The sequence below is a fragment of the Delphinapterus leucas genome, chromosome 1 (assembly GCF_059928025.1).
Source record: "Delphinapterus leucas isolate spDelLeu-1000000601 "Yukka" chromosome 1, BTC_Dleu_Yukka2, whole genome shotgun sequence".
In the NCBI taxonomy this organism is placed as follows: Eukaryota; Metazoa; Chordata; class Mammalia; order Artiodactyla; family Monodontidae; genus Delphinapterus; species Delphinapterus leucas.
The window spans coordinates 11,431,093-11,444,877 of record NC_143129.1 but is presented as its reverse complement, the minus strand read 5'-3'; the positions used below and the strand labels follow the sequence as shown (position 1 = coordinate 11,444,877).

Genomic DNA, 13,785 nt, shown 5'->3' with positions numbered 1-13,785 from the left:
TTTATCTCCTTATTGTTTCATTTTACTTGCTACTGTTTAAACATATTTCCTTGTTGCTGAATCTAGTTTGTTGCCCTTTGGTGCTACCTAGCTTCATATATTTACTTATCCACTCTCCTAAGGATGGACACATAGTTTCCTCCTAACCTCAAGTAACTCTGAAATGAGTGCTTTCATGTAATCCCCTTATTTCTCTGTGACGATTTCTCTTGCCTGTATATATCCCCCATGTGGGGCTACGGGCTCAGTTCCTGTTCTTTGTTTCCTGATTTATAACAGATTAGCATTTCCCTCTGCTTTCTGCCTTTTAAAGAGCTGATTTGTGGGAGCTCTTTGCAGACAATACATTTTAACTTCTTGTCACTTTTAGACATTGCAAATTCCTTCTTCCAAAATGTGATGTGTGCGTTTTGTCAACAATACTTTTCATGGAAAGACATTCTCAATTTTCATATAATCAGATTCATGAACTTTTGCCTATAGTTTCTGCTAGTTCTAAAGAGTCTTCTTTGTAAATCCCTGGTGGTATGGGTATGGAAAATTGTGAGAATCCTCAGGGGACGGGGCCTCCCCTGCGCATGTTTTTATCTGCTCCTTCCTTCCATCAGACTCTGGAAAGTTTCTTTTACTCATAATTCCTTGCCCACTTCCCTCAGCCCTGGGAGGGCACTGCTATTATTTTGTCTCAGGGTAGCAAGAGGGTTGACTGTCGTCCCCAAGGCATTGAAGGCAAAATAATCCCATCCGCCCGGGTCTTCTACACACCTGCCACTTCCTCCCAACACAAACCCTAGGGGCTGCTCAATAACTGCTTTCTTTTAAGTGTATTTATGATTTTAAAGTCTCCAACATAAGGACAGATTTTAAAAAATAAATGTTTTCTTTGGAGTATAATGTATGCAGAAAAATGCAAAAAATCATAGGATGCCCCTCTATAAATGTTTACTAAATTTTACTGCACCCGGATCAACATATAGAACATTGATTGGCACTCAGAAGCCTCCTAAATGTCCCTTTTTTTTGCGGTACGCGGGCCTCTCACTGTTGTGGCCTCTCCCATTGCGGAGCACAGGCTCTGGACGCGCAGGCTCAGTGGCCATGGCTCACGGGCCCAGCCATTCCGCGGCATGTGGGATCTTCCCGGACTGGGGCACGAACCCGTGTCCCCTGCCTCGGCAGTCGGACTCTCAACCACTGCGCCACCAGGGGAGCCCCCTAAATGTCCCTTTTTAAAGGACTAAACCTCAGGTAACCATCCTGACTTCTCTGACCATGGATTATCTGGCACGAGGGTGACGTGCCAGAGGTGGGTGGAAGAGGCTTCCAAAGGGATGCTCTCCAGAGCCATCCTGGAACAGGAGCCAGTGCTGCCAAGCTCCAACTCCCCAGAGACCAAGGAGGAGCCTTCCCCCACCCCCTGAGCTTGAACACATCCCCAGAAAAAGCACAGGAGCCCCAGTAGAGCTGTGGGACTGGCCTGGGCCACCAGCTTCCCTGTGGCACCCTCCTCTCTATCCTCCTCTCCCCCGTGGCACCCTCCTCTCTATCCTCCTCTCCCCCATGGCACCTTCCTCTCCATCCTCCTCTCCCCCGTGGCACCCTCCTCTCTATCCTCCTCTCCCCCATGGCACCCTCCTCTCTATCCTCCTCTCCCCCGTGGCACCCTCCTCTATCCTCCTCTCCCCCATGGCACCTTCCTCTCCATCCTCCTCTCCCCCGTGGCACCCTCCTCTCTATCCTCCTCTCCCCCATGGCACCCTCCTCTCTATCCTCCTCTCCCCCGTGGCACCCTCCTCTATCCTCCTCTCCCCCATGGCACCTTCCTCTCCATCCTCCTCTCCCCCGTGGCACCCTCCTCTCTATCCTCCTCTCCCCCATGGCACCCTCCTCTCTATCCTCCTCTCCCCCGTGGCACCCTCCTCTCTATCCTCCTCTCCCCCATGGCACCTTCCTCTCCATCCTCCTCTTCCCCATGGCACCTTCCTCTCCATCCTCCTCTCCCCCGTGGCACCTTCCTCTCCATCCTCCTCTTCCCCGTGGCACCTTCCCCTCCATCCTCCTCTTCCCCGTGGCACCCTCCTCTCCATCCTCCTCTCTCCCGTGGCACCCTGCTCCCATCCTCCTCTTTCCCGTGGCACCCTCTTCCCATCCTCACCACAGGGGAAGCAGGAGAGGACCATCTGCAGAGGATGAAAGCTCTGCCGATCATGCGGCAACAGCATTGCCGAAGATGAGAGCCAGGGTCTGGGCCTCCCAACATGCATCTCCTGAGATGGCACCCTCCCCTGAATGGACTGACATGGTCCCAGACTGTAGAGTTCTTTGGGTTTGGCCTCAGTTCTGGTCCTTGCCTCAGGTCCAAGGAGGGCATGTGAAGCCCAGGCTGCTGCCAGCCCCACCCTCTCCAGAAGCCATCCAAAGGCAAATAACGTTAGTTATTTGGTGGGAGGCCTGGTGAAGGGGCGTGAGAACTGCTGAAGCAGAGGATCAAGCAGAGGCTGGTGGATGGGGGTGAACCACCCCCAACCCAGCCATAGACCCTGGGACAGAACCACACATCAAAGCGACAAGCACCCAAAAGAAGAATCTGGGGGGACCCTCTTATATCCAGGGGGCCTCCTGCCTTCCCACCACAAAAAGAAAAAGTCCTTCAGACATCGGAACTGCTCCTGCGGCTGAGGGCCGTTATCTTTGGCTCTTTCCCTCTGACCTCTGCCACTTGCTCCCAAAGCCTGACTCTCCCCTTGTGGGAGTGAGGGCTGGAGACGAAAGAACAGAGAGGTCCTGTGGTGTAGACCGTTTCTCACTCTGCAAGCACCCATCCTTCCTGGCCCAGGCCTGCTTCTCCCATCACGGCCCCCTGGGCTGTCCAGACGGGAGGCCCTGGGATCAGGAGCAAGGGACCAGCCTCGGAGGCTGCCTCCAGGCCTCCCTCTCCAGGTCTCACAGCGGGGTGTGTGCACCTTGTCTGACGGCTCCCGGCGAGGCCGGCTCTGGGTGAAGCCCAGTCCTGGTGGGAGAGGTTCCTTTCCCTGCACGGATGCCCTCGGCTGCCTGGCTTGACCTCCTGCGCGATGAGCCAGGGACCCGGTCGCGCAGTCTGGCCTCCTCGCCTCGCACGCTGTGTCTTTGGAAGCTCCGGGCAGGCTCTTCTCCTTACGGTCACACTGCTCTCTGGACCCCAAGACTGTCCTCTGGCCTTTCTCGGGTTGGCAGGTGGCCTGAGAAACCGAGTTACCGTTCAAGCTCTGCAAACTGATGGAGATGCAGACGGCCCCCACCTGTGGCCACTGGCGGAGCCGAGGCAAGAACGGTGCAGTCCGCCCAGCACTGCCGGAGGACCCACCCAGCCTCGTGCGAAGAAGGGATGCTCAGGGCACCTGGGTGCTCACCAAGCAGGAGCGCAGCACAACCATCCAGGCACTGGCTCTCCTGAATGTCCATGAGTCAACCTTCTGCTCCCGTGCACCTGGCACTGCCCACGGGTCTCAGGTCCTCCACGCGCTCCGTCGTCCCCGCGGCATCTCACCCACGGCAGCTGGGTGGTGGCGCCTTTCAGAAAACGGGAAGGCAGGTGGGAGGAGGTGGTGCCTGTGATGACGGTGGCCTCTGCTTGGGATGGCGCCTCTGGCCTGCATGTCCGAGCTTGATGCCACCAGGATCTCTGAGCCCAGGGGTAGTGGCCTGGGTCAGTACCCGTGGGCGCCAAGCTGCCATTGGCTACAACCACCGCTTTGGGTAAAGGTCTGTGTTTCATCAGTGCCTGTTGGGATTGAGGGCAGAACGCCTGGGCCTGATTTTTCTCAGCCATCTCTGCTGAGTTCCTGGTTGACCCTCGCCCCTCACCCTGATGGTCGGAGGTCTGGTGGGACAGGAGGCGGATGCTGGGCTCATCCTCTGAGCTGCCACCACAGGATACTCTTGAGAAGATGAAGCGCCAACCACCCTAGGACCTCAAGTCTGGGTGTAGGGTCGCTTGATGTGTCTGCAACAGCACCTCCCACCATGCAGTCTGAGAACCTGAGAACAACCATCCATCCCTCACATTCTACCACCGGCACCAATCCCTGCCTTCAACCTTTTGTTGCAGTGGGGCCAGTTCTTCACTTCCCGTTTTACTACATTTCTCCTGGCTATCTCTGCCTGACAGCCGTGGCAGCTTCCAGAATGGACTGGTCCTCCTGAGGGGTAAGAACCCATCTGGCACCTGATGGAGGGGTTCCAGGCAAGTGTACCCACAGGCAGCCTGCATATCTGATGGGAGATGGGCATTGGACCTGGAGCAGGTCCATGACTGAGCTCTTCAGTGAGGTGACAAGGGCCCAGGGGGAGTGGCTGGGGGCTTGGTTGAATGAATGGGGGAGGGGTGGGGGATTGAAGCCTAGGGGAGGAGGGGCTCCTTCTTCCAGGAGTGGCACAAGTGGGGAAGGTGGGAGGTGGTGATGTTGGCAGAAAGAAAAAGGAGGGGACTCAGTAGGAAATTAGGTGGCATGGCAGAGACAATCATAGGTCTGTGAGATTCACCATGAGCATCAACACTCGTGTTGCTGTGTAATATCCCTTGTGTGGATAGTCTGGCGTGTGTTTGTCTTTTCTGCTGTCAGTGGGCACTTGGTTGCTTCCAGTTGGTACCACATGCAGAGACTTGCCAGGAACACACTCTTACACATGTGGGTGCACAGAGATGTGCTTTCAACGTGGTTTGTACATATTCTGTCATACTGTTTTCTCAGGAGAGGTCGTACCTGTTTACACTCTTACTTGCAGTGGTCTTGAGCTCCCTTTTCTCTATGTCCGCCCCAACCACTGGGGTAGTCAGTCTCTTCCAGGTCAGTCATTCCTCCGGATGTATGGTTCTATCTCACAGTGATTTAAATTTGCCTTTCCCTGGTGACTGATAAAGCTGAGTCCTCTTTGCTAGACCTCTCACCGTTTAATGTAAGGTTCTCACTCAAGTCTTTTATTTTTTCAGTTGGTTGTCTGTCTTAAAAAACAAAACAAGACAAAAGCCATTCATATGAAAACTTGTAACTGCGTATCTTAAGGAGAACCTCATCTATTCTAGAACTTTCCCATCCAATAATACAGTGGCCAGTAATCGCATGTGGCTTTTGAAATGAGACTAGTCCATATTGGGGTGTGTCATGAGTGTAAATACACACTGGAGTTCAGACTTAGTAGGAAAAAAATAATATACTTTTAGTATATTGGGTTAAATAAAATCTGTTATTAAAATTAACTTCAACTGTTCCTTTTATTAATGTGCCTGCTAGAAATTTAAATATACATATATGGCTTGTGTTTCTATTAGAACGTACTGTTTGACAAAATTAGGAAAGGCTTCTCTGAGGAACTGGCCTGCCCAGATTTATTCTGACTCTTGGGTGTTGTGGTTGCTAGCAGATTACTTCCTGATGGAAAAGGATTGGCAAAAAATACCCTAAAATGTTAAGTAATAAAAATAAGTACTGGGTACAGTGTCTGCAAACACTTTGAATTTAAAAACCTATTGTCACTTGATCACAAATTGTATGGTTTTAAATATATTTTTCAGTGTTCAGCTTGATATTTTCTCATTTCAGAGAAACCCTGTGGTTTTCCAAGTGTGGAAAATGGAAGGATTGCCCAATATTACTATACTTTTGAAAGTTATTACTTTCCAATGAGCATAAAGCAAAATCTGTCATTTTCCTGCTTGGCTGGTTATACAACTGAAACTGGGAAACAAGAGACCCAGACCACGTGTACAGCAGCAGGATGGTCTCCAGAACCACGGTGCTTCAGTAAGTCAGTGGCGGGGTCAACATCACATGATAACACGGAAATAAATGAGCTTGTAGAACTAGCATCCCCTAAAATATGGCAGGTGTCTACACCTTTTGGTATATAAGAACAAAATTGCTGGCCAACTGTCTTTTTTACAAAATGAAAGCATATACTGTAATTCTGTAAATCACGTCTTTCATTAAAATGTTATCTTCTTTATCGGTTTGTAATATTACCCTGTGAAGAGAATACTGATAGTTATTGAAATTGTTATTATCACATTGCAAGGAAGAGAGGCACCACTGCGTGAACACAACCTGAAGGGGCTAGTGCGCCACAGCTGGCTGGGAGGGATTCTGGGAAAAGGTCTGGAGCTGCCGAAGAGGCAAGAGACCTCCAAGAAGCCTGTGTGTGAGCACAGGTCACAATCCACACCTCCTCTCCCGGGAACCTGTGCAGCCCGCCACCGCCGGGTCCCAGGGTCCAGGGACAACTTCCCCGGGAGAACGCACGGCGCGCCTCAGGCTGCTGCAACGTCATGCTGACCTCTGCCACCGCAGGCTCGCCCCACACTCCGTGCCCCTCCCTCCCCCCGGCCTGAGTGAGCCAGAGCCCCCGAATCAGTGGCTCCTTTAACTCCATCCTGTCTGAGCGAACAAAAGACGCCCTCAGGCGACCTACACGCAGAGGCGGGGCCAAATCCAAAGCTGAACCCCAGGAGCTGTGCGAACAAATAAGAGAAAGGGAAATCTCTCCCAGCAGCCTCAGGAGCAGCGGATTAAATCTCCACAATCAACTTGATGTACCCTGCATCTGTGGAATACCTGAATATACAACGAATCATCCCAAATTGAGGAGGTGGACTTTGGGAGCAACGATATGTACATATATTTTTTCCCTTTTTTCTCTTTTTCTGACTGGGTATGTTATGCTTCTGTGTGAGATGTTCTCTGTATAGTTTTGCTTTTACCATTTGTCCTAGGGTTCTGTCTGTCCTTTTTTTGTTTGTTTGTTTGTTTTTTAGTATAGTTTTTAGCGCTTGTTACCATTGGTGGATTTGTTTTTTGCATTGGTTGCTCTCTTCTTTCTTTTTTTTATTACTTTTAAGTAACTTTTTAAAATAATTATTTTTTATTTTAATAACTATTTATTTTATTTTATTTTATCTTCTTTCTTTCTTTCTTTCTTTCCTTTCCTTTCCTCCCTTTTATTCTGAGCTGTGTGGATGACAGGCTCTTGGTGCTCCAGCCAGGCATCAGGGCTGTGCCTCTGAGGTGGAAGAGCCAAGTTCAGGACATTGGACCACCAGAGACCTCCTGGCCTCACATAATATCAGTTGGTGAGAGCTCTCCCAGAGATCTCCATCTCAATGCTAAGACCCAGCTCCACTCAATGACCAGCAACCTACAGTGCAGGATACCCTATGCCAAACAGCTAGCAAGACAGGAACACAACCCCACCCATTAGCAGAGAGGCTGCCTAAAAGCATAATAAGGTCACAGACACCCCAAACCACACCACCAGACGTGGACCTGCCCACCAGAAAGACAAGATCAAGCCTCACCCACTAGTACACAGGCACTAGTCCCCTCCACCAGGAAGACTACACAACACACTGAACCAACCTTACCCACTGGGGACAGACACGAAAAACAACAGGAACTATGAACCAGCAGCCTGCAAAAAGGAGACCCTGAACACAGTAAGTTAAGCAAAATGAGAGGACAGAGAAACACACAGCAGATGAAGGAGCAAGGTAAAAACCCAGCAGACCTAAAAAATTAAGAGGAAATAGGCTGTCTACCTGAAAGAGAATTCAGAATAATGATAGTAAAGATGAACAAATATATGGGAAATAAAATGGAGAAAATACAAGAAACGTTTAACAAGGACATAGAAGAACTAAAGAGCAAACAAACAATGAGGAATAACACAGTAAATGAAATTAAAAATTCTCTAGAAGGAATCAATAGCAGAATAACTGAGGCAGAGGAACGGATAAGTGACCTGGAAGATAAAATAGGGGAACTAACTACTGCAGGGCAGAATAAAGAAAAAAAGAATGAAAAGAACTGAGGACAGTCTCAGACACCTCTGGGACAACATTAAAGGCACCAACATTCTAATTATAGGGATCCCAAAAGAAGAAGAGAAAAGGAAAGGGACTGAGAAAATATTTGAAGAGATTATAGTTGAAATCTTCCTTAATATGGGAAAGGAAATAGTTAATCAAGTCCAGGAAGCACAGAGTGTCCCATACAGGATAAATCCAAGGAGAAACATGGCAAGACACATATTAATCAAACTGTCAAAAATTAAATACAAAGAAAAAATATTCAAAGCAGCAAGGGAAAAAAAACAAATAACATACAAGGGAATCTCCATAAGGTTAACAGCTGATCGTTCAGCAAAAACTCTGTAAGCCAGAAGGGAGTGGCAGGATATATTTAAAGCGATGAAAGGGAAAAACCTACAACCAAGATTACTCTACCCAGCAAGGTTCTCATTCAGAATTGACGGAGAAATTAAAACATTTACAGACAAGCAAAAGCTAAGAGAATTCAGCACAACAAAAACAGCTTTACAACAAATGCTAAAGGAACTTCTCTAGGCAGGAAACACAAGAGAAGGAAAAGACCTACAATAACAAACCCCAAACAGTTAAGAAAATGGTAATAGGAATATACATATCGATAATTACCTTAAATGTAAATGGATTAAATGCTCCAAACAAAACATAGAGACTGGATGAATGGATACAAAAACAAGACCCATATATATGCTGTCTACAAGATGCCCACTTCTGACCTAGGGACACATACAGACTGAAAGTGAGGGGATGGAAGAAGATATTCCATGCAAATGGAAATCAAAAGAAAGCTGAAGTAGCAATTCTCATATCACAAAATATAGACTTTAAAACAAAGACTATTACAAGAGAAAAGGAAGGACACTACATAATGATCAAGGGATCAATCAAAGAAGAGGATATAACAATTGTAAATATTTATGCACCCAACATAGGAGCACCTCAATACATAAGGCAAATACTAACAGCCATAAAAAGGGAAATTGACAGTAACACAATCATAGTAGGGGACTTTAACACCCCACTTTCACCAATGGACAGATCATCCAAAATTAAAATAAATAAGGAAACACAAGCTTTAAATGATACATTAAATAAGATGGACTTAATTGACATTTATAGGACATTCCATCCAAAGACAACAGAATACACTTTCTTCTCAAGTGCTCATGGAACGTTCTCCAGGATAAATCGTATCTTGGGTCACAAATCAAGCCTTGGTAAATTTAAGAAAATTGAAGTCGTATCAAGTATCTTTTCCGACCACAATGTTATGAGATTAGATATCAATTACAGGAAAAAATCTGTAAAAAATACAAACATATGGAGGCTAAACAATACACTATTTAATAACCAAGAGATCACTGAAAATATCAAAGCGGAAATCAAGAATACCTAGAAACAAATGACAATGAAAACACAATGGCCCAAAACCTGTGGGATGCAGCAAAAGCAGTTCTAAGAGGGAAGTTTATAGCAATACAATCCTGCCTTAAGAAACAAGAAACATCTGAAATGTAAAACCTAACCTGACACCTAAAACAATTAGAGAAAGAAGAACAAAAAAAACCCAAAGTTAGCAGAAGGAAAGAAATCATAAAGATCAAATCAGAAATAAATGAAAAAGAAATGAAGGAAAAAATAGCAAAGATCAATAAATTTAAAAGCTGGTTCTTTAAGAAGATAAATGAATTGATAAACCATTAGGCAGACTCATCAAGAGAAAAAGGGAGAACACTCAAATCAATAGAATTAGAAATGAAAAAGGAGAAGTAACAACTGACACTGCAGAAATACAAAGGATCTTGAGAGAGTACTACAAGCAACTATATGCCAATAAAATGGACAACCTGGAATAAACAGACAAATTCTTAGAAATGCACAACCCTCCGAGACAACCAGGAAGAAATAGAAACTATAAACAGACCAATCACAAGCAATGAATTTGAAACTATGATTAAAAATCTTCCAACAAAAAATAGCCCAGGACCAGATGGCTTCACAGGAGAATTCTATCAAACATTTAGAGAAGAGCTAATACCTACCCTTCTCAAACTCTTCCAAAATATAGCAGAGGGTGGAAAACTCCCAAGCTCATTCCACGCGGCCACCATCACCCTGATACCAAAACCAGACAAAGATGTCACAAAGAAAACTACAGGCCAATATCACTGATGAACATAGATGCAAAAATCCTCAATAAAATACCAACAAACAGAATCCAGCAGCACATTAAAAGGGTCATACACCATGATCAAGGCGGGTTTATCCCAGGAATGCAAGGATTCTTCAATATACGCAAGCCAATCAATGTGATACACCATATTAACAAATTGAATGAGAAAAACCATATGATCATCTCCATAGACGCAGAGAAAGCTTTTGACAAAATTCAACACCTATTTATGATAAAAAAAAAACCCTGCAGAAAGTAGGCATAGAGGGAACTTACCTCAACATAATAAAGGCCATATATGACAAACCCACAGCCAACATCGTCCTTAATGGTGAAAAACTGAAACCATTTCCACTAAGATCAGGAATAAGACAAGGTTGCCCACCCTCACCACTATTATTCAACATACTTTTGTAGGTTTTAGCCACAGCAATCAGAGAAGAAAACGAAATAAAAGGAATCCAAATCAGAAAAGAAGAAGTAAAGCTGTCACTGTTTGCAGATGACATGATACTATACATAGAGAATCCTAAAGATGCTACCAGAAAACTACTAGAGCTAATCAATCAATTTGGTAAAGTAGCAGGATAGAAAATGAATGCACAGAACTCTCTTGCATTCCTATGCACTAAAGATGAAAAACCTGAAAGTGATATTAAGAAAACACTCCCATTACCATTGCAACAAAAAGAATAAAATATCTAGGAATAAACCTACCTAAGGAGACAAGACCTGTATGCAGAGAATTATACGACACTGATGAAAGAAATTAATGATGATACAAATAGATGGAGAGATATACCATGTTCTTGAATTGGAAGAATCAACATTGTGAAAATGACTCTACTACCCAAAGCAATCTACAGATTCAATGCAATCCCTATCAAACTACCACTGGCATTTTTCACAGAACTAGAACAAAATAATTCCACAATTTGTATGGAAACACAAAAGACCCCAAATAGCCAAAGCAGTCTTGAGAAAGAAAAACAGAGCTGGAGCAGTCAGGCTCCCTGACTTCAGACTATACTACAAAGCTACTGTAATCAAGACAGGATGGTACTGGCACAAAAACAGAAATATAGATCAATGGAACAGGATGGAAAGCCCAGAGGTAAACCCATGCACATATGGTCACCTTATCTTTGATAAAGGAGGCAAGAATATACAGTGGAGAAAAGACAGCCTCTTCAGTAAGTGGTGCTGGGAAAACTGGACAGCTACATGTAAAAGAATGAAATTACTACAGTCCCTAACACCATACACAAAAATAAACTCAAAATGGATTAAAGACCTAAATGTAAGGCCAGACACTATTAAACTCTTAGAGGAAAATATAGGCAGAACACTCTATGACATAAATCACAGGAAGATTCTTTTTGACCCACCTCCTAGAGAAATGGAAATAAAAACAAAAACAAATGGGACCTAATGAAACTTCAAAGCTTTTGCACAGCAAAGGAAACCATAAAAAAGACAAAAAGACAACCCTCCAAATGGGAGAAAAGATTTGCAAATGAAGCAACCGACAAAGGATTAATCTCCAAAATTTACAAGCAGCTCATGCAGCTCAATATCAAAAGAACAAACAGCCCAATCCAAAAATGGGCAGAAGAACTAAATAGACATTTCTCCAAAGAAGATATACAGATTGCCAACAAACACATGAAAGAATGCTCAGCATCGTTAATCATTAGAGAAATGCAAATCAAAACTGTAATGAGATATCATCTCACACCACTCAGAATGGCCATCATCAAAAAATCTACAAACAATAAATGCTGGAGAGGGTGTGGAGAAAAGGGAACCCTCTTGCACTGTTGGTGGGAATGTAAATTGATACAGCCACTATGGAGAACAGTATGGAGGTTCCTTAAAAAACTAAAAATAGAACTACCATACGACCCAGCAATCCCACTACTGGGCATATACCCTGAAAAAACCACAATTCAAAGAGTCATGTACCACAATATTCATTGCAGCTCTATTTACAATAGCCAGGACATGGAAGCAACCTAAATGTCCATCAACAGACGAATGGATAAGAAGATATGGCACATATGTAAAATGGAATATTACTCAGCCATAAAAGGAAATGAAACTAAGTTATTTGTAGTGAGGTGGATGGACCTAGAGTCTGTCATACAGAGTGAAGTAAGTCTGAAAGAGAAAAACAAATAACATATGCTAACACATATATATGGAATCTAAAAAAAAAAGAAAAAAGGTCATGAAGAACATAGGGGCAAGACGGGAATAAAGACGCTGACCTACTGGAGAATGGACTTGAGGATACAGGGAGGGGGAAGCATAAGCTGGGACAAAGTGAGAGAGTGGCATGGACACATATACACTACCAAATGTAAAAGAGATAGCTAGTGGGAAGTAGCCGCATAGCACAGGGAGATCAACTCGTGCTTTGTGACCACCTAGAGGGGTGGGATAGGGAGGGTGGGAGGTAGGGAGATACAAGAGGGAAGAGATATGGGGATATATGTATATGTATAACTGATTCACTTTGTTATAAAGCAGAAAGTAATACACCATTGTAAAGCAATTATACTCCAATAAAGATGTTAAAAAAAAAAAAAGAATGAGGGGCTTTTACAGAGAGTTCTGCAGGAGACCGAAAAATGCTTGACATTGGCCTTAGGAAGCATATATAGGGTTGTTACTCTAGTATTTTATCATTTGAAAGACTCTCCTTTGTATGACAACTTTCTCTCACATAATATCCATTGAAAAATGTGTTTTTTTGAGTTCAAATGTGTGAAAAGGAAATCTGATCGGCTCATCTCAATATTTCATGTGAGGCTACACTAGAGTCAAACTATCAGCTGGCTTCCATGGAGTCAGGTTACCTCTCTTGATTGACACATTCCCCAAGCTCTGTTTTGCAGAGTAAGGCACTTTGGTTGAGTCAGTTTCATTCAGAAGAAGTGGGTATGTTGCTTATGGTGGTCGATATGTCCAGTGAATATATCTATTTGGGATAATTATCCACTTCATGACTTGAGGACGGAGCATCAGTTTAAGCATTGCACTTTTAGTATTAACATGGACCACAGATTAACTGTAATAAATACATCTCACTCATAACTAGAGCATAAAAGTAAATTAAACATCTTAGATGAGGTGATGTGAGAGCAGTGAAGTAGGACCCAGAAAAGGATGTTGCAGGGTTAGCATTGCAGTGTCAGGATTGAGACACCCTCTGTGGCCAGACTGCCGCCTGTGAATACTGCTCCAACACTGAAAAGTGGCTTAAACATTCCGAGCTGGACTTTCTCACCTATAAAATGCGAATCATACAGCTTCGATGAGATCATCTTTATAAAGGGCTCGCCACACAGCAAGTACAACATATATTTAAACTAATATTAACCTTGGACAAGTCTCTTCACCTTTCTGAATTGGTTTGTTATGAGGGTCCGTTAATGAGGCTTAAAAAATGATTAAACTCCATACAATGCTAAGGTAAATGTACTGTCCAACACATCACAGTCCCAAGTATTTAGTAAAAATTAGCTCTATGAACTCCAAGGTTTTGAGTAGCACGTCTGTGACTCAGTCACAGTTTACATGGACTGACTATGGAGTCTTACTGTGCAGGTAGGTGATCAGAGGCTTAAAAAATAAATGAACACAGTTTTCACATTAAATTGTCTGCATGATTCTTTAAGGATCCATAGAGTAGGTATATGTGCTTTAGTTACATCATGTTAAAAATTATCAAATGCAGTGGCCTCAAAAG

At 44.4% G+C, this 13,785-nt stretch overlaps 1 protein-coding gene and 1 pseudogene across 1 annotated transcript in view; one reads left to right on the top strand and one right to left on the bottom strand.

Annotated features, from left to right (window-relative positions):
* Window positions 1-13,785, top strand: part of LOC111177444 (coagulation factor XIII B chain) — a 41,568-nt gene that overhangs the window by 3,976 nt on the left and 23,807 nt on the right. Inside the window, exon 2 of the mRNA XM_022579196.2 lies at window positions 5,583-5,783. Coding sequence (XP_022434904.2) covers window positions 5,583-5,783 — 201 coding nt within the window. The remainder of the gene's footprint in view (window positions 1-5,582; window positions 5,784-13,785) is intronic.
* LOC149750413 (ataxin-1-like) lies at window positions 2,559-5,073 on the bottom strand (annotated as a pseudogene).